Source organism: Pangasianodon hypophthalmus, chromosome 25, assembly GCF_027358585.1.
Source record: "Pangasianodon hypophthalmus isolate fPanHyp1 chromosome 25, fPanHyp1.pri, whole genome shotgun sequence".
Taxonomy (NCBI): Eukaryota; Metazoa; Chordata; class Actinopteri; order Siluriformes; family Pangasiidae; genus Pangasianodon; species Pangasianodon hypophthalmus.
In genome coordinates, this window is record NC_069734.1 from 9,388,486 (window position 1) to 9,410,030 (window position 21,545).

General features: G+C 38.2%; 1 protein-coding gene across 2 annotated transcripts; it reads left to right on the top strand.

Moving 5' to 3' along the window:
- The first annotated feature begins 961 nt into the window (after nucleotides 1-961).
- Nucleotides 962-17,772, top strand: lingo1b (leucine rich repeat and Ig domain containing 1b). 2 transcript variants are annotated; one of them, XM_026937673.3, is made up of 2 exons: nucleotides 962-1,268; nucleotides 14,941-17,772. In XM_026937673.3, exons 1-2 carry the CDS (start codon nucleotides 1,257-1,259, stop codon nucleotides 16,795-16,797), a joined length of 1,869 nt encoding a protein of 622 aa, XP_026793474.1. In that variant the 5' UTR covers nucleotides 962-1,256; the 3' UTR covers nucleotides 16,798-17,772. The 2 variants fall into 2 exon arrangements, with proteins under 2 accessions (XP_026793474.1, XP_026793475.1); XM_026937674.3 differs by having other exon boundaries at nucleotides 14,944-17,772.
- Nucleotides 17,773-21,545: the final 3,773 nt, after the last annotated feature.

A 21,545-nucleotide genomic window follows, 5' to 3' on the forward strand; every position in this document is an offset into this window, starting at 1 on the left:
TGCTTTTACTAGGCCTGTATGAAGATAAATCCCTCACATGGCATGCTGTGTTCTCTGTTTGCACCCCTCCTTCCCTTCCCCCTTTCCTTGCAGTGAGGAATCTTGGCTCTCTTCTCTGCTGCTGAAGAGCTCCCACACTTCCTGTTCGACACCAGGCTTTTCCCTCCTGCCCGTGCCGATTCAGTTATCCACAGTAATCTCGCTCATCCTTCTACCTGCCGTGCCTGCCTCTCTGTTATTGTTGAGAATAATGGTGAAGAGACTTTACAGGGATTTACACCTGATTATTTTCCCACAAGGCGAGTCCTTATAGACTAGACTGACCTTTCAGTTCACGGTGCAATAGACAGAGCGACTGCTTTTGCCCTGTCTGTCACAGCGGAGCCCTAGCCTACCCCCTTTCTTTTTTTTGTTTTCTCAGTTGGTTGTTGTTTGTCCCTGCCTGTTTACCTGCCTGAGTCATCTGTTTGTCACACTGCAGCTTAGGCGTGCTTTTGACGAGCTCTGCGCCTTGCATGAAAGCCTGGCATTATTCGAGCCATACTGACACAGTGATGGAGGAGGGAGGACAGACTTTACGGAGGTACATTCATCTCTCAATTAGCCCACATGGTTATGACATACATGTGTTCCTTGCTACCGTGTCTCCCTCCCGCTTTCCCTCTCTTTCCATCATCTACTGCAGTCACTCAGCCGAATGGCAGAATTGAATTTCATTAGTCACATTGGCCCTGATTTGAGCATTGTGCAGACTCCCTCCTCTCTCTTTTTCTCTCTTCCTCTCTGTCTCTTCTATCTCTCGGCTTTGCAATCTTCAGCACGCTCCCCATCTCTCCCTCCACCCTGAACAACCCCCCCCCCCCCCACCACCACCCTTTCCTCTCTCTCCATCTCTGCCTCGATCTCGATGCACCACAGCTCCTCCCTCCACCTTGCACAGCAGCTACCCCTCCCTCTCCATCTTCCTTTTCCTCACTCGCGCTCTCGCTCCGGTAGATACAGCATGTATTTGAGGCAGAGGGAGCCGGTCTACTCCTGTTTACATGGCTGCCTGTACCTGGGGCAGGATCACGTGTATTTGGAGGACCGCAGCTGCTCCCGTTCTGCCTTCTGAACGTTTAACTGAAGCCCAGCTCGCCTTCAGGAATTGTTTTTTCCTCTTCAAAGGCCTCCTCGTGCCTCGCTGGCTCTCCGGCCCAGTTTGGATCTAAACAGCGCCCCAGCAGAATGGACTTGCCAAAATTAGACTTCTTTGCATGACATTTCTGGTAAGGGTGCTTTTTTTTCCCCCCCCCAAGTACACTACTGTGTATGCAGGTTAAGTTAAAGGATTCAGGGTGGCTTTGCAAAGAAGAGGAGAACCAGAGTGTCTGGAATGTTCAGCATAAATATAACTGTGTGTGTGTGTGTGTGTGTGTGTGTGTGAGTGTATGTGTGTGTGTTGGGTGCATTTTCCAGACAGGAAGATGCTGAATAATGCTGCTGAATTTGGTACTGTATCTTGGATTTGAGATTAACGTGGATTATGTTGCCAGGGAGGAGATCATGATATTTGAATGTAAATAGAAACATGCATGCAATATTTTGTTCCACTTATTTTTTGGTTCTTTTTAATATAAAATATTTATACACCTTACTTCCTCACAATCTGCTTTTTGCATTCATGTTTGCATATGTTTATTTCTAATAAAATAAAGTGCATGCTTGATGATGGTAGTGTTGCTGTTGTTATATCTGGATAAAATATGGTGGATATTCAGTGTGTACAAGAAATCTGCACATATCCCCTAAGTCATTGCCCACTCTTAATTGCTGTACAGTCATTTCACTGTTACCTATAGGATTATATTTACTCTTTTCATCTATCCTGTCTTTCCTCTTTCCAAAACAAGCAAATACAGTTCCTCTGTTGATGAGGCAGTATTTTCGAATCTACCAGTAATGCACTTTGGTGCTTAATCTTGGCAGCCCACCAAAAACGAATTAACAGATGAATATTTGGTGCATTAAAGATTCATGGCTTTTCCTTGTCGTCAGTTGTGTATATTACAAATGGCACTACCTATACTTCCTTATTTCCGCAGAATGAAGCTTCGTTATCATGCAACCCTGTTAAAAAAAAGCCACAAATAGAAATGAGGTGGCGGGCAAAAGGTTTGCGTAATAAAAGGTTTAACTCCTCATCCCGAATGTGGTGACACTTGATAAAGCAACATACTGTGTAAAGCAGTGTTTGGGTGGCACTCTTTCTCAAGCATCGAGCATAGAGCCAAACGTCTTTCTGCCTTTCTCTCAGCAGATTGGCGTGCAGCACCACGTAATATATGCAAATATGCATGTAAGCATGTATTGAGGAAAAACACTGAGGATGAAGCAACTGCACCGCAAGAATGTGCCTGCCACGTTCAGAAGGGAAATTAGAGCAGACAAACTGAAGTGATTTTCACTGGACCGAGAATCCGTACAACAAATCGAGATACAATTAAGACAAAATCAATAAGTAGGCTGAAGATGGTTTCAGCAGTTTGGCGATTATGCTAACAGTGATCCCTCAACTGGGTGAATTCTCATCTCACATGGTGGTAATGCCATTATGATAATGCTGCAGTCTGATAAGCAACCCAGGATGATGTGAGATAAGGCACAAGACTTCTACGTGCTCTTCGTCTTGCTCCTAGCAGATATTCACTGATTAGGCTTGTTGTTTTTGTGAACGAGCAAGATCCCAGAGTGATTATAATTCAGATCCTCACCAATCACCAATCATCCCCCCTACTCCTCCCTCTCGTCCTCACTCTCTCCCATGGTTTCTCTATCTGTCTTCACATCACTCCACCGCCATCTCTCACTGCTATGTTTAGAAGTGCTTGGTGCTCAACCGACACTGATGTTGGACAAAAACAGACAGACTGCATTTGTTTTCATTGTAGATTGATACAGGAATAAGGACCTATCATAATGCATAATGGCTCTTCTCTGTCACGCACAATGAGCAACTGTTAAAAAGGACTGCAAAAATGAGAGACAGACGAGTGGCATTTCAGACACAACATACTCAGTCCAGCCTCCCACACTTGTTTTTAGAAGGTCATGGAGTCACTACACTTCACCAGACTCTCTCTTATTAATATTTAATCAAAACAGCGTTATGGGAGAAAAAAAACCAGAGACAGGCATGGAAGATGGGTAGGGCCGTTGTGTCCTCGTTTCCGTTTCATACTCCCCGTCTGGCTCGTTTAAAGGAGTTCGCTCATAAATCTGTATGTGGATCAGAAACTACATCTGCATTTTCAGGATCCAGCAATATGTTAACGCAGAGTGGCCCATATTGGACGGGGGACCTGATCATATTGCCGGTGCTGCTGTTAATGTGTGTGTTTGGTCCTTTGTGTAAAATGAGAGGAAGAGATCATTGATCGTATCGGTCCATGTAATAAAATTATTAGCCTGAGATGGAAAGCTGGCCAGAGGAACAATGCTGGCATAATTCAGGAAGCCTGAAAGTGATTATCTTGTGGCTAATTTTGGGAGATAAGCTCCTTTCTAATGGAACTCTCGATAAAGAACTCTGAATAGCGTAGCAAGAGTTAGATTGCTTTCGGGATTATGCTCGTCCTATATTCTCTTCCCATTTCTCCTCTCCTTTTTTTTCAATTAAACCCAAAACAAAGAGGCCTGTGTGTGTAAAGGAGGGAAAGGGGCTGGAGTAATTACCGGCTTAGGCCTGCTGCTAGCGGTGAATTTCAAGTGAATTTCAAGAGGTTTAATGAGGAAAGAGGAACATTTTATGGGATTTTTATTAACCATTTTTATGCTGCAGAGCGACAGACTTGTGTCGACCTGCTTCCAATTAGATTTTGCATGACAGGATATTTGACAATCTGCAGCAGCAGGTGCAAATTCAGCTGCTCTGTGGCCTGAGAAGCGCAATAACGTCTTCAATGCAGCAGTAAGTGTGCTTGATGATGCCAACTTGTAATGGATGTACCTCATTATCAGAGCTAAGGCCTTGTTTGAGCTCTGAGCACATTTTTTTTGTATAGCATTTCTGCTTTATCCCTGACAAATTCCTGCATATTCGAATTTTAAGCCCTGCAAAACAAATAAGCATTCACTAGCAAATGTAGTGAAACAAATTTCTAAATCACGTTTAGTGCTGTAGGCAGCATCTTATTCTCTTAATTGATGATAGCATTAAACATATTACTTCTGCTTGATAGCCAAGCCTCAGCTTCTAGCAGATCTAGACCTTGCAGCTTTATATATACACAGTCTGTTCATCTTGTGGTTTGTATTATGAAACATTTCTGTTTCTGTTACTCTTAGAATGGTGCTGTCAGTATTTCTACATCACCTTATTGAACTTTGGCATTTCTTGCACTCCAAACTTCAGGCTTTTATCTAAATATTACAGTAGTCAAGAAACAAGATCAAAAGGGTGATGAAATTGGAAGTCAAATGGAAACACACTACCGGAAGAAAACATCTTGAATGCTGCATCTGTATTCTCAGGACATGAGTGGATTTCCTATACAAAATTGGTGGTGTGAGAGGTAGAAGGAAAATGAATGCTTAGGGCAGGCGATTATTGATCTGGCCTGATCCTGCCTGATGAACTGCTGTTGTAAATACAGATAAAGACATCTGCTTATGTCGTAATGGATGGTGGTCTCTAGACTTGCCATTCTTAACAAGGGCAGGGTTTATCACTTCAATTTGAAATGTCTCTTACCGCATAAATCTTTCTGATTAATATAACGACTTTGGGATAAACCCAAAGATTTCTGAAAGTCTAATGATTTTCCAGTTGTTTACTAACTATGGCTTTGGATATTCACAATCTGGCAAGCTTGAAAGAATGAAAAGCACTGGCTGAAAGCAATAAACAACTTTATTAAAAGTAAATGAATTAAAGTAAATCTATTTCCCTTCCTAGCTCCGCTAACCAAGAGTGTGTAAAAAAAAAGGAAGTGAGGACCACATGAGGATACAATAATCTGAATAACATTATCATCAGTACCATTCACTGATAAGCGGTCATTTATAATCAGTTAAGTGGGTCGTGTAAATATTTAGGGGTTGTGGGTCTGTAAAATTCACTACTGCGTGCTCTTTTTATTAGTTCTCTGCAATGTGTTCAGAGCTGATAGAGACAGAGCGAGATGTTATGAATGAGGTTAATGGAAGGAAGAAAAAGATATACTTCCCTTTGGGCCAGGAGGAGCCATTAGATCCCATTACTCTAACATTATATTCTATATCCTCTGTAGTCTTCACATACAGTAGATTTCACTGAGACTCATAGCATTATAAACTGCTCTAGAAAAGGACCAGTGCTGAGTCATATCTTTTTCAAACAGCAATTAATCATTATTTCAGTCCCAAGAGTGTGTGGCATGATATAAACCTAAGCCTGACTTCCTCCATAATTGGGAAAAAAAATTGCTTATTTTTTCAGGGGTTCCAAATAACTTATTGGTTTGCACTTGAGGTGAACTAGTTGTGTATTAAAACTGGGTTAATTAATAAAAAACCTTTTTTTATTATTGGGGAAAGTATCGGACTGCAATTACTCCATTTTTTTAGGTTGAGTTGGTGTCCTTTTCATTATTTCAAAACAAAATTAATTTAAATTATATGTAAGTTGATAACAGTGGGCAAACTACATGCAGATCTAAAATATGTATCTGTACCAGTCTATAAAATCTAATAATGTATTTGAACATCATGTTTTGAAATAACAGTAGGCTATGCAACATTGGTTTATGGCAGTATGGGCTGTGGGACCAAATCAATCAGCTTAAAACTTGTATTTTGTTATTCCTGTTAATGCTTTAGATTAAAGCTAAAGGCAAATAGAAGGCTAATATTAACATTATTAATATAATTTACTGCATCAATTCATGTTCAATAGTTCAAATCATAAACTTCAGTATTAACAAAACATGAGGACTGTAAATAAATTAACAAAAATGTTTCGAAATTGTTTGTTTTAATGTTTACTATATACGCCTACCTTAGCTAATGTTTATCTCATCCATTATTAAAAATAAATTCCACATAAATTAGCATACATTAAATGACATGTTTTTGATAAATGTTTTTTTTTTTTTTTTTTTTGTAGCAATTTTGCCAGAGAATTATATAATATTAATATAGTAATTAAGGCATTGGTTCATACTGGTTGTTGAGGACTTTTTTTTTTTCTTTTTTTACCCATGGATGGAATAAATATTGGTTCATGCATACTTGATTCATTATTCTAAAACCATTGCTTAAATCTATGTGTTCTATGATGCTTTTCTGCTCACCACGGTTGTAAAGAGTGCTTATTTGAGTTACTATAGTCTTCTAGTGAGCTCAAACTAGTCTGACCATAATCTGGCTATTTTCTCTTGTAGAACTGCCACTCACTGGATGTTTTTTGTTTTTCACACACTCTCACAGTTTTTTGTGAAAATCCCAGGAGATCAGCAGTTTCTGAAACACTCAAACCAGCCTGTCTTGCACCAACAGCCGTACTACGGTGAAAGTCACCGTGAACATTAACTGAAGCGCTTGACCTGTTTTTGCATGATATTACGCATCACGCTGCTGCCACATGATTGGCTGATTGGATAATTGCATGAACATGCAGTGGTACAGGTGTTCAGTAAGTGTATACTGTACCTACATACAGTATATACTATTAATCTGCCTGAGACTGGTGCCTTCAGTGCTAACACAGCATAGTTTGACCAATAATATAATCCTTCACACTGACAAATTACTTACACAGTAATTGGATGCATAGCAATATGACCATCATGTTTTTCATGTCATCTGAAGCTGTCATATTTCTTCTACCAGCTTTACTGGAATATGCACGTGGGTCACATTTCTCAATTGCTTATTTGTCTTTCTTGGTCCAGTAGGACCTCATAGACAAGGTCATAAAACCGGCAGCGTAACTGAGGAAGCTGAAGAAATGGCCCACTGTGATATTTTTTTCCTTCCCAAGGTTATCTCTAGGAAGAATGGTGAGTGAGTGAGAGACAAGCTTTTGGTTTGGATTACATCTGTACACCAGGAGGAAAAACAGGATATCATCAGATTGCTGCTTAGCAGCATAACATAAAAAGATAAAATCAATGTGGTCAAACGTGTAACTCCTATATGCTTGGTAAAAATGAAGGCTATGCTGTTTGTTGGATACAGAGAATACACGAGGAATGATTTAAAGTTAAATGATCATACGTAAATAGCTTTGTAAGCTTAACACATTACTCACTTCGACTCGAAGGATGTGGAAGCTCTCGGCCTTAAATGGATAAATAAAGCAGTTCCGCTGTATCGGAGATGGAATTGATTTCTTTGTCTGGGTTGACTGATGGCCGTGAATGTGACGAATAGAGAGGAAGAAGGCACGTCTCTAAAGAAGCACACTTATGAACTTCCTGACTTCTTGAGTGTTGGAAAGATGCAGTAATCTAAAAGAAATCTATTTCTCCATTAACCAGGAAAGAGCACAAGAGCAGACGGACACCTTGAGAAGAAAAAAAAAAATACCTCTCTGCCTCTCTGTCTCTCTCTTGCAATCAACAGATAATTGAAGTGTGAGCTTGCAAAGTCTCACACAATGACATCATGCTAATGAGCCCCTGTCAATGTGGTTGGTCAGTTTTGATTGACCTTGACAGGTCATCTGGCTTTTGACACGCATGATTATGCCATTTGTGTGCATCCAAATGAGCGTGAGGGCTTTAATTGTTATACCTCTTCGGATGGCATTTTTTCCTCAAGCTAAGGATGGTGTAGTGTTTCGGAAATATAGGGCATTCCATCTGAGAATACAGAACAGTGGATGCTTTCTCTCGGAAGGATTCTGTGTTAAAATAAACCTGTGATAGCCAGTGATGGCCCTTTCCTTGCCTGTAGCTATTGTGCAGACTTGAGTGGTTATGGCCTCATATAGCGAATAGAAATACAATAGAAAAGGAATTCTTTTTCTGACTAAAGTTAGCAGTACACAACCAAGTAGAACAAAAGCAAGGCTCTTAAGTTGATGCTAAGCTACGTCATAATGCTTCACACAGGCACGCTAATGAAAAAATTAGTTTTTTTCTTTAAATCATACCTTTGCCTTTTGAAAATAAAATATCTTCAGCCTGTTCACTCTCTTTAGGTCACTATACCATGTAAAACTTAAAAATAGGGTTTTTATCATTGCACGTGAAAGGCTCGATTTGATTTAGAGATGTGCGTGAATGATTGAAACCTCAGTACCAGAGCTGCCAGAATTTATACAGCCCCAGCTCAGATTTTTTGTGTCAAAGCATAGTAAATTGGTTTATTGTATAATTTAATGGTTGTCCTTCAAAAGCCTGGCATTTGACATGATTGATTATTTGGTTTTTGCACCAAGACCTAGCAGATGGGTACAATAATATAGTAACACAGCACTGGGTTATTATAGAATTCTCAATTCTGATTGGTCAGAGGGAGTGTTGATTTATTTTCTATAACAGCACAGTTCTGACAATAGTACCCTTTATATTAATGTACTCGTTATAATACATAATCATTTAGAGGGCCTTGAATAAAATAAGATGAGATAAGATAATATAAGATAAGATCAACTTTATTGATCCCACAGTGGGGAAATTCACTTATAATAATACATAATTCACTTAATAATAATAATAAATGATTTTAAAAACATGTTATTTAACAAAGAAATACATATAATCATTGATATTGTGATTCTGTAAGGAGGAGTTTAATTTAAACATTTATGGAAGTTTGTGTCAGGTGGCAGACATGACTGTAGCTACAGGTAATGCTTTTATTAAAGATGGTAGACAAATGCAAAAAACATTTAGAGCAATCATTGTCAAAGACAGGCAGAAGGTCAGGCAATTCACAATCAGGAAATACAAGGCAAAAGCAATATCACAAAAACCAGGGAAACAAATCAGATCAAAAACCATGACCATGAACACAGATTAAATGCTCGGTCGAAGACCAACAGCGCTGAGCATTCATACTTGGCAATGAATGCAAGTTTTGTGTGTGCTTATATAGTGGTGACTGGTGATTGAGTACAGGTGGGTATAATCACTAATCATGCGAATGTGAACGTGACAATGATTGAGGTCGCTGGGGTGTTGTAGTCCTCGGTGGCCATACTTGTAAGCCATGATGTGTTCTGGGAAATGGACTATGTAACTCCATGACAGTTTGTAACAGTCTGTAAGCTTTCTGATAGATGATTTTGTGCTTTACAGTTTCTTGGAAACATAACAAACTGTTTTTTTGTCTCATTAATTTCAAAAGAAAGAAAAGAGTGAGGCTGGTGAGAGAATGACTGTTTATAGCTGCTATAACGTAAGTGATAACATGAACTTATTTTACTGATGTTCAACAACATTCCGTGTAACTATAAATGGTTCAAATTATGACATGCTGTTCATTAACAAATTAAAAATTGTAATAGTTATATATGTAATGGTGGTATAAGAGGAATAAAACACCAGTTGATTATTTTGCTATAACAGCATGCCCTGCAATTTTCTTCCTCACACTGTGCATATGGAATCCTAAATTGTGATATGTCAAAAGACCATGACTATGTTTTTAGTCCATGTTGTAAGCAGTCTTTCTTCTTGGTCTGCAATGATTTACAAGAATACCAAAGAGCTACACCCTCCCTCAGTTATGGATATGGTAATACTCATATTTAATTTTATCAAATACAGAGGGATAAATGGATGAAGTCATTCAAGCCTAAGTACATTTCCGTACAAAGGAATTCTTCTTTGAAAATGCTTTGTGAAATAAAATGACATTTCAAACACAGATACCTCTATGATAGTGGGAATTATTGAGTCCTCCATATAGAGAGCTTTTTAGTGATTTAAATGTTTTGCCCCTGAAACAGAGTGAAGTGGTGTTTACTAATCTTCATGCATAATTCATGGTTACCAGATTACACTTTGATTTGTATCTTAACAGAATTAGAGTGTTCCTGAGCAATGATTTAATCTTTTAATTGGATAATAAATCCATTGGGTTGATTAATGGACTTTCTATTGCCATCAATTGACCACTGAGCAAAATCATCATTAATGCATTTTCTTTGCCTTACATTTTGACTATTTCTTTAAAAAAAAATGAGACCGAAGATGATTTAGACAGGTTAGATGGTTTAGACCGTAGATGATTTAGACAGATTTTTATATATCGTTCACTTCAGAAAGATTAATCGCTGAATGTCTGTGAGAGAAATACAGAGATGTATTTAAATTCAATCAGGATTTCTATTACTTATTGTTTTGCCTCTTAGCGACTTCTAAGTTAGGAGCCAAGCAGTACAGACACTACTTTTACAATTAAATTCCTATCAGTGGTAAATCAGGTACACATTTCAGTGCTTATTTTCAGCAGGGATTATGTGAGACCGTAACAATAAACTAAAGCAGAGACGTTGATTTTTGGATACGATGGTTACTTCTAATTAGGGACTTTTGCTATTGCACTAAAGAGGCATTACCCACTGTAATTTACAGCGATCGTCTGATATCTCTGTGTTCATGAATTCATTCCAATGAATTAACTTCCACAGAACTTCCACAGAAGACATAAAACGTTTTTGCCTCACAAAATCTCTTTAGCTTCTTCAGATATGCGTCTGCAATTAAAGATAGAAAGAGAGGGGTTTGAGTTATTTAGGCTGTACATCACATTATCAATCATTATAACAGGTTAATCAAAAACATCCTTGCCACTTTTGTGGCGCTTGGGACAGGATGTTCTGAGCTGGATTAGATCAGCAGTAAATACAGCATGATTAAAACACCATGTTTATGGTGGGTCCGTTTACTTCATGACCTTCAACCCCCCCACCACTCAGCACCTCTACCCTTCCCCCCGCCGCTCGCTATGGCTGCTATTTTAGTCATTTAATCGATGCTGCAATTTATGCACGCTGGCCGAGCCAGTCCCTGCAGGATGGTGAGATGCATGCCGATCACACTCAGCAGATATATGACTGTCAAGTTCTGTGGGCTACAACAGCTCTTTGAACCTAACTAAGGAGCACTAATGAACAGTAGATGCTTTCGGAGCTACTTACTCGCTTTCACACTGACGCTGGAGCAGTTCCCACTGCGCTCAAACACACCTGGAAACATTTGCAGATGGAGCCATCTTCAGTGTCTCTGCAGCAATTCTGCAATAAACAGATGGCTGCATGGAGGCTTTTTGCTTTTTCCTCATTCTCACAGCTCATCTAAATCATTCAGCTCTGCTTATTAACAGTGTGCAGCTCTTTCAGGTTTCTATCAGGTTTCTATCAGGATTCTATCAGGTTTCAATGAAATCATAACACATAACATTTCTAGGTGCTAATGTAATGACTTTAATAAGTGTCACAGTGGTATTTTAGTATGCATGTTATAATTTCGATCATTTCGAAAAGCCTGTGGTATGAAGGTCATAATTTAATTCTTTAAAACCACATGCTTAATTGAATGAACAAGAAGCTTTGGCATGAGTTTATATGGATTTGAATGTCTGTCTGTCATTGTTTTTTCAGTGTGTATTTAAACCCAAAAGCTTGCATGAGCCTTCCACATGCTCCTGAATAGCTCTGTAATTTGCCATATTGCTGATTGCTGCAGTGGGTGGGTACGGGCTCAATTTTAATTTGAGGTTAACTTTTACTGAGACATTTGCCCACACACAGACCAGTCTAGACTAACCTTCACAACTTTACGGCTGCCTCATTATAGATGATCGGGCTTGTGGGAGTGGGTTTGTGTAAATGGTGGTTAGTTATTTGAGTAAGAGCATGTATTATACATGCATTAATCAATTAGTTTAAGCTGTGTGACAAAATTCAGTAACAGAGGAGTGGAGATGAGACTGGATCTTCAGATCGGCGTTTATTGAGTGTTCACAGATGATCAATGCAGCATTATAATCAGTCATCCGTCTGTCAATCTATGTACAGTATATAAGGGTTTCTATTGCACATAATAAGCATTTTGCAAGTGCAGAACATGTCTTTAACTAAATGGAATGGTGAGTGATTGTGGAAAGGGCTAGAGTTCTGGGTGGGTTCTGCTTTGCACAAGACAGCCAGCCAATCCCTCACTCCATCTCCAGCCCCAGCTGAAGACTCTAGGGTTAGAGTTGTCGAATAGTAGGAAGGAGACTGGGAGGCGGTGGGTGTGGAGTAGAGAAAGACAAAAGCTTTAGATGTGTTTTTTCTCCAAAATTCAGTTAGTACAGAACTCTATATATAGTAGACATATTAACAAGGTTTGTTGTAATATCGTATGTATTAAGTGCATATTAATATAAATATTTTATGATGCAACAGGAATTTATTTGCAAAAACTACTAATCAAGTAGCTTTTACATGCATCATTGCTGAAACACACCCTACACAAATGCAGGCTACATATGATTCTGGTGCTTTTACCAAATAACCACTGACATAGAAAACATTCAGTCAATCAAAGTAGCCTAAAATTAAAGCATTTATATTACAACACTGTTGAATTCTTGAATCTGAATGGCCAGTGTTGATTATTTTCTATAACAGGAGCTCTGATTGTAAGGCAAATCACAGGTTTATATATGTTATTGTTTCTACAGTAAGTCAGTAACGTTTTTTTTTATTATTATTATCCTTTATTAGATTATATGGAGCATCCACCATACAAGTCATTCACAGGAAAGGATAAAAAACATGGTATTTAACAAAGAAGAATATCTAATCCTTAACATTTATGGATGAAGTCTCCAGTGTCAGCACTTTGTAATAGTCAGAGGTGAAGTTTTCCACCATATGAAAGTTTTCAGGAAGGAAGACTTTAGGCTTTGCGGCTATCAGTAAAAAGTTTAATTTTTTTTTCTTAACTTCAGAAGAAAATAAAGGAACAACTGTTTATAAGTGCTATAACATCAATGATAATAAAAACTAACTAGCTTCAAGGAGGTTCCTCAACTTTAAAATATCTATAAAAGGACAAAAAGTAAGACATGTCATTCTTTAATAAGTAAAAAATAATCAACTTTAGGGTGGAAGTACATCACACCACCCCATCATTGATTATTTTAGTATAACTGCATGTTGTCATGTTTCATGAGCTTATCTATGACATGTCAGGCTTAAGTCATTTTATCACATGAATTTAATATGCATTTCTGTGGTCCAAAACACACACAAACCAAAACCAAACCAATAATAATTAAGAATAAAAGAAAACAGGTTTGCTATGTTTTGTGCTTGTTTTATTACTTGTGTGTGAGAGCACCATTTTATAAATAGTTTTCCCTGAGCTGCAAATTTAGGCTTTACCAGTAACAAAGCAGGGCTTTCAGACAGCTAAGGCACGACAATGTCAATACTATAGACCACATCTATAAATACAGCACGGGCAAAGTCTTCATCATTTAGACTGCAGATTTAGATTTAAAATGTTAAATGATAAGCATTACCCAAATCACATTAGCTTAAATTATTAGCTGATATGACTCTTCACAGATGCAGTATGTTGTAGGTATGCATTTGTGTTGATTTAAATATTAAAATCCCGTCAGCAGCACTGAAGCACAATCTTTATTTTATTAAAGCACAGAGCTGTAAGGAGTAAGAAGAGGATTGTGTGATCAATTTTGGGAAGTAGAGCTTGAAGGCTTTTGCAAGTTAAAACACCCCCCGAGTCAAAGTCACACAGGATTTAATAACTCCTGACTCGCAATATTTCTCCATACTGTACGGTATTCTTCAGGGGCGTTTTTTCAATGGTGCACTAAAGAATATTTTATATTTAAAATCTGGTTAACAGTGTTTGGTAACACTTTACAGTAACAGTACATGAATAATCACACACTAATACCTGATTTAATACTTACTTAAATGGGAACTAATGATGAGTAAAGGCATGTACTAATCACAAACTAATGAAGACCTAACCTTAACTATGACTTAACTTATGAATTCATGCTCTGACACTTTCATAATTTACATTGATCCTCCTTACTGAACGTAGAAAGACAGACTAATAATAGACACCAGTAATTTCATCTCCACCCATTTTGCGTCATTCTCCATGACGCAATTATGAGAGTAATCCAGCACCATCCAATAATGTTTGTGTACACAGCTGCATATGGCAAATTATATAAACAATTTGAAATTTTTGCACATTTAATTCATATTCTTTCTTATAGAGCATGTTTGATTTAGTTTACCCCTACCTGTTAATTAATACATTAACAAACAAACATGTACTAACAGGTACTTAAGGAGGTCGTTATTCACACATGAATTCATAAGTCTCACATTGTAGTTAAGGTTAGCTCTTCATTAATTTGTGATTAGTACATGCCTCAACTTATCATTAATCCCTATTTATGTAAGTATTAATTCAGGTATTAGTGCATGATTATTTATGTACGGTTATTGTAAAGTGTTATCCAGTGTTCTATTGTGATTTCTGGAGGTTGCAGCTTTGTTCACTGTGATCCATCATTCGAAAATACAATTATTATAATGTATAATCATTAAATAGTATGACAGTTTTTTTTCTGCTTGACTTATATTTAGCTGCTGATGGAGAAAAATGGCTGCATGCTGTACTTCTCTTAACAGAATAAACAATCCCAATAGCAGAAAGCTAAACTGATAATACTCATTACTTCTTTGTTCTTAATTTCCATGGTATCATTAATTTAATGGCCTTTGTGGTGTTTATGCAGTAATCTGTGGAAGGAGAGTCGAGTATCAGCATGATCATTCAACAGCATCTTTTTGGAAGAATGTTGTAATTTGCCTTTCTTTGACCCTTCATGCTCTGTCTATCTGTACGTTAAAGTATGGCATCAGAAAATATCTGTAGGTTCATACCTTCAATGAGTGTGATAAAGTACCTCTGGCTTGTGTTTCAGCAGGTAACCAGCAGAATGGTGGCTGGCGTGATGAGCGGGCACAGCTACCTGGTGGCATGCTGGCAGCCCATTCTTATCCTGATGCTGGGCACTGTGCTGTCGGGTTCCACCATAGGATGCCCGTCCCGCTGTGAGTGCAATGCCCAGGAACGCTCTGTCTTGTGCCACCGCAGGAAGCTGGTTGCCCTTCCAGAGGGAATCCCTATTGAGACGCGACTGTTGGACCTGAGCAAAAACCGCCTGAAAGCCATCAACCCAGAGGAGTTCATCAACTATCCCCACCTGGAGGACCTGCAGCTTAATGAGAATGTCATCTCAGTCATCGAGCCAGGTGCATTCAGTAATCTGTTTGGATTACGGACGTTAGGACTGCGCAACAACAAACTGAAGCTCATTCCACCAGGTGTATTTACTGGTTTGAGTAACCTCACCAGACTGGATATAAGTGAGAATAAAATAGTTATCTTGTTGGATTACATGTTTCAGGACCTTTACAATCTAAAAGAACTGGAAGTGGGAGATAGTGAGCTGGTCTTCATCTCTCATAGAGCCTTTCATGGACTCAGTAGTTTAGAGCAGCTCACCATGGAGAGGTGTAACATGACCTCAGTGCCCACAGAGGCCTTCAGCCATCTCCATACCCTGTTGGTACTCAAGTTGTGGCATTTTAATGTCAACCTTATTAGGGATTTTTCCTTCAGGAGACTCTACCGACTGAAAGTGTTAGAGATAACAAATTGGCCCTTTCTCGAAGCCTTGACCGATAAGTCCCTCCACGGACTCAACATTACCACATTGAGTGTCACACACTGCAACCTTACTGCCATCCCATATGTGGCTATCCAGCACCTTGTGTACCTTCGAGCTCTCAACTTTTCTTTCAATCCCATAGAGATTGTGGAGGGCAACAAACTGCACAACTTGATGAGGCTGCAGGTATTTGACTTAGTAGGGGGTCGATTGGTCACTATTGAGCCTTACTCTTTCAGAGGACTGAACTACCTTAAGGTTCTCAACATTTCCAGCAATAGCTTGAGCACTTTAGAAGAGTCTGCCTTTCACTCAGTTGGTAATCTTGAGACCCTGGCCCTATATGACAACCCCTTGGCATGCGACTGCCGCTTGTTATGGGTTTTCCGTCGGCGCTGGAGGCTCAATTTCAACAAGCAGCAGCCATCTTGTGCTGCCCCTGAGTTTGTGCAAGGGAAAGAGTTTAAAGATTTCCCGGATATTCTCCCAGCTAATTATTTCACTTGCCAGAAATCTAAGATCCGGGACCACAAACCCCTTCAGAGATTTGTGGATGAAGGGACCACAGTTCATTTTGCATGCCAAGCAGATGGAGACCCAACCCCTGTGATCATGTGGCAGTCTCCTCGGAAGCAATTCATCACCACCAAAAGTGTTGGACGTCTGTCAGTCTCTCTGGATGGCACCCTGGAAGTACGATATGCCCAAATACAAGACAATGGCACATATACATGCATCGCGACCAATGCAGGGGGTAATGACACCAAGCTTGCTCATTTACATGTTCATAGTTATTCACCCAACTGGCCCCATCAGCCTAATAAGACATTTGCTTTCATCTCCAACCAGCCCAATGATAGTGGTGCCAATGAGACTGGTAGATCAGTCCCATTTCCATTTGATATGAAGACTCTTATCATTGCTACTACTATGGGATTTATTTCTTTCCTTGGAGTGGTTTTGTTTTGTCTTGTACTCCTCTTTCTTTGGAGTCGGGGGAAAGGTAACGCCAAGCCAAACATCGAAATTGAGTATGTGCCACGTAGAGTAGAAGGCCAGACCAGTCCAACTGAGGAAACCCATAAGATCAGAATGAAAATGATGTAAAAGTCAAATCCTCAGTTCATGTGAACAAAATCCCTGGCAAGAAATTTACCTTGAGATGCGAGAGAAAAGTTGTCTTTGTTTCCCATGTGGAACTGATGGAAGACACAATAGCTAAACTAAAGCCTTTTCCAAATACACAGCTCAGAGCTACGGGGATTGTTCCTTCAAAGTCAGAAAGAATTTCGAGGGACCTAAAGTTCTGCTTTTATTTTGGTAACACATGAACATGAGTCTGCCTGACTCCAATTATTTAAAAGCCAGAAAACAGAGGGCCAGTTTTAATCCATACTTGTCTTTGTCTCTGCCTTTTGTCCTTTTTTTGTACATAATTCTTTCTATGTACATGGGAATATAGTTATTAAAGGATTGCGAAATCATATTCATGGGTTAAGCATACTGGAATTCTTGTGATGTACTTACATGGTTAGGACACATTGTAAATTGTACACGTGTCTGATTAAATTTCTGTAAATGTCCATTGCCAAGTTTTTATAAGGCATATACATTTTTTTTTATTTACAGTTAATTAATGATTATGCTTGACAATCATCCATATTATAAATGTCAAGTGTTAATCCTGAAATATGCCGTCCTTTGAATGGATGGAATAAATTTAATTTTGATGCCAGATATAAGCCTAGTATCTCTAAGCCAAATGTAGCTTTGAACTTAAAGCCATTTGGTGTGAATGTGTGGTGAAGCCATTAAAGATGTTTTTGGTGTTCACACTGATATATTCATATCTGACATAAGCCTCATGAGAAATCTCTACCTTCATCTGCGGATTAAGTTTTTTAATAACACATTTTTAATAATTTCTCATATTCATCATATACCATAATGATTAATTTACCATTTATTAATACATAATTCATGTTCAAAAGGCAGGGAATTCTCTGAAGGTAAATGTGTTCATCTACACTTGCCTCTGGAACAATGCCCGACTTTAAAACATTAAAATGGTAACATTTTCTACTTCAGTGTCCATTTTTACTTTCACAGTTCAGTTGTGAGTCAACTATATAAAGGTGCTTGAGATAATAGAAATATTATTGGCAAACTGCGCACTGTCATTCGACATTTACTAAAAAGGTCTTTCTGTGCAAACGCTCATTCGGATATGAACATGTCATAAATGATAATAGGTGTGAAATTTAAATGTCTAATAAACCTTGGCTTACAGTTCAGGGTTCAGACCCTGGAAGTCAGAGAGAGCAGGGGGATTATCATGCATGCAAAACACTCTAAAGAAAATAAAGTCTAGGTAAATGCTGCATACACCTACTGAATACAGTCATTATATGCATTGTGAATAGTCTAGTTCTCTGAATTACTTGAATAAAGGATGGACAAACTTTTGTCCTGTATTTTTAACTAACGACTAAGGATCCCGCACTCTCACCGCCAAGGCCCAGGTTTGATTCCTGGGCAGGGAACCTACCCAGATACTGGGAGTGTACTCTCAGTGCCGGTCCCAAGCCCAAGATAAAATGGGAGGGCTGCATCAGGAAGGGCATCCGGCATAGAACCCGTGCCAACTCAACATGCAGACCAATCATCTGCTGTGGCAACCCCTAACGGGAGCGCCCTGTTAAACACCCTGCCTAAGACAATAAATCCTTACTCTGTTGGATCCTCATTAAATCCTCTTCATGACTAAAAGCTTTGGTCTTTTAAGTGTAGTAATTGTTTGAACATTTGACCTAAATAGGCTGATTCATTAATTTGACACTTTTGAGCATTAATAGAACAGTTTTGTACAAAATTATGAAACTAACCATAATGCTGAACATATATGAAATTATATAATATGAAAAATATAAAAACATTTGTAATATATTATAGATTGAAGTTATGAGGTGATGAGACTGATGCAGGTTTTTGCACCAGAAATACTTCAAAAAATATGTTTAAGGATATTATATTTTGCATACGTTAATTCACAAATGAAAGATGAACTAGTTTTAGTCATGCTAAAAGAGAAAATAATATTCCAAATGACTCCTTTTTTAAGGTATGTTGCATTAGGATGTATTTATAATAAAAGAAATATTATATGTTGCATCATCATATATCACGTACTAGATTTACCATCTCATTAATGTTTAATGTTATTGGATTAGTGTTGCTTGCACATATACAAGTAACTCTGTTGTGCTGTGAAATATGGAAAGATGTCCAGTGGCATCATGGTTTGAATGAATCCAATAATTAGGTCAATGCTAGAACAGATTCTCATTAATTATTAATGTTGCTACATTGGCCCCGGTTTGTTTCATTGTATCATGGTATTGGAAATTTTATCGATAAATTATAGCCAAAAGGAAAAGAAAAGGTGAAATGACAGAAAACAATGCAGGCAAAAAACTGTGAAATATCAATCTTTGTCATTTAAAGCATGTAAATATTAGCAAACCTTTCATATATATCTTTGCTTTAAATGTGAATTAAACACCCTGAAAGCCTTATCTGGTAACCAAATACGTTCTGTGAGGAAGCTTGTTCACTTTTAAAGACTGTTATGCATGCACCTGACCTCCAAGCCCAGTTATAATGATAATACTTAAAAGCCCTCTTAATAGGCAGCTAACGTTAATGGAGTTGATGCTCTCAAGGATGACCCAGTGTTAATTGAGGAACTAGCACCATCCTGTCATTAGCTGCCTATTAGGAGACCTTTGAAATGAACTAACTTCCTGTATGGAACATATTTGGCTACCTGATTAGTAAAACTGGATGGCGGTATTTGCGCAGTTAATGATTGTGTTGTCCATTGAAGCAGAACAGACATAGTACTAATGGCTAAGCAGTTAGTCAGTGAGTATTTGCTACGCCTTTCTCACTTTTTCTACCAGATAAGGAATTAAAGATAAGCAACACATTAAATTATTGGAAATTTTTGAAAATAGGCTATAATGTCACGAGCTCTGATTAGACAGATAAACATGAAACATCTCTGTCCATCACTTCCATATAAAAAAATCTTTGTGTATAAGCCATTTAATTATATTGGACAAGAGCTAACATCTCTTTTGTTTCAGTTCAGCTTAGAAAAAATAGCACTAAACTGTACCTTTCCTTGTTGCTGGGGTGGTGCCCTGAAGGCCTTTAAAAAATTTTTTTCAGGTACATAAATGGGCTATGATTGGTTTTTATGGCAAAGCTTTAAATGTAAGCTACAAGCTACTTTTCTAGATAAAAGATATCCACTAAATGTATAAAATGTGTACCCTTGAGGGACCCATCCCAGCAACAAGGAAAGGTACAGACTAATACCTTTATTTCTGAGAGTGTATGGTTCTGTGTAAACACATGGTTGTGAGTTTCAAATCCAGGACCACGGTTGACCCTCAACTCTTATGTCTGGTCCTTGAATTAGATTCTGCTTCCTTCAGAAGTCATTTCAAATAAAAATGTCTTCCAAATAAATACATGGACATGTAAGGTAATGGCCACATTTGTCCATAAATAAAGGCAGGATGCACTGAACAATTTGTCCTAACACTGGAAATGGCTTTCATCAACAGCACTTATCTTCCATATAACTTATATATCTCAGTTTTCTCAAGCAAATTGGTTTCCTGGGTGATTCAACACAAAGTGCTAGTTGTTCAAGATCAGCCTCCCTGTTGCCTCCAGCTACAGTGGTGTGAAAGATATTATTAACACTCTGCTCAAGTGAGCAGTCTTTACCGATTCAGTTCAGATGATTTTATTCAGTGGAACAGAACTGCAAATGTCAGTTTGGTGGACAGATTTCTAACAAATTGTATCTGCACAAATGTATGTATGTATATGTATCTATTATGACCAGGTGTTTTAGAAATGAAGAAAGATTTGCTTCAGTCCACTAAAGCAGACCTGAAGCTGTGCTCCAATTAGGAACACCGAAAAAAAAAAAGCTAGGTCTGTAAGGCTTTCTCAAATAACAATACATACATTAGAGAAAGAGCTTCAAAACAGTGTTTTGGTTTTTTTTTTTCTTTTCTGTGTTATTATAATTACATTTTCACACTACTGTAGGTGAGTCACAAACAGCTGGCCTTTTAATACTGTGCAAACATAATAGCTAAGGGGGAGTGCTGGACTGTAATGAGGGAGGAAGTGAAGCATCCAGCCGCAGACTGTGTGCTCTCTCAACCACTCAGCGCATACACACACACACACAGAAAGAGAGAGAGAGAGAGAGAGAGAGCGAGCAAGAGGTGCATCCCACCAAAAAATGATCAACATATACTGTACGTTCAAGATAAAAATCACAGTGGCTGCCTGATAACAGCTAAAATGGTAATCATAATTACTTTAATCAATATCGAAACTATGTTCGATTCCAATTATTCAGCCAGTTTAAGCTCAAACTTGGTTTATTGCATGTTATTATTATAACTCAACAGAACTTTGTTGATAATAGAAGCATTTTCATCACTTTAAATATTAAAAACCTGTAAATATATAAATCAAAATATATTGGTCACATTAATTCAGAATATCTTTCATGTCTTTATGTTTATGAATGGTAAGGAGGAAAATATATATACATCTATTTTGCGATTTACCTACAAAAATATAGATATTCTTCGTCTGTAGATTTGATCTGAAGAAGACAGTGCATGATGTGGCCAAGTTAGAACCCAGATACATGCATGTCAAGAAAATAGGCAGGAACTTGACAGGCAATCTGGCAGAGAATGTCAGGAAGTACACAATTCTGAGAATATCATATCACATCACATCCATTTACTGTAGGA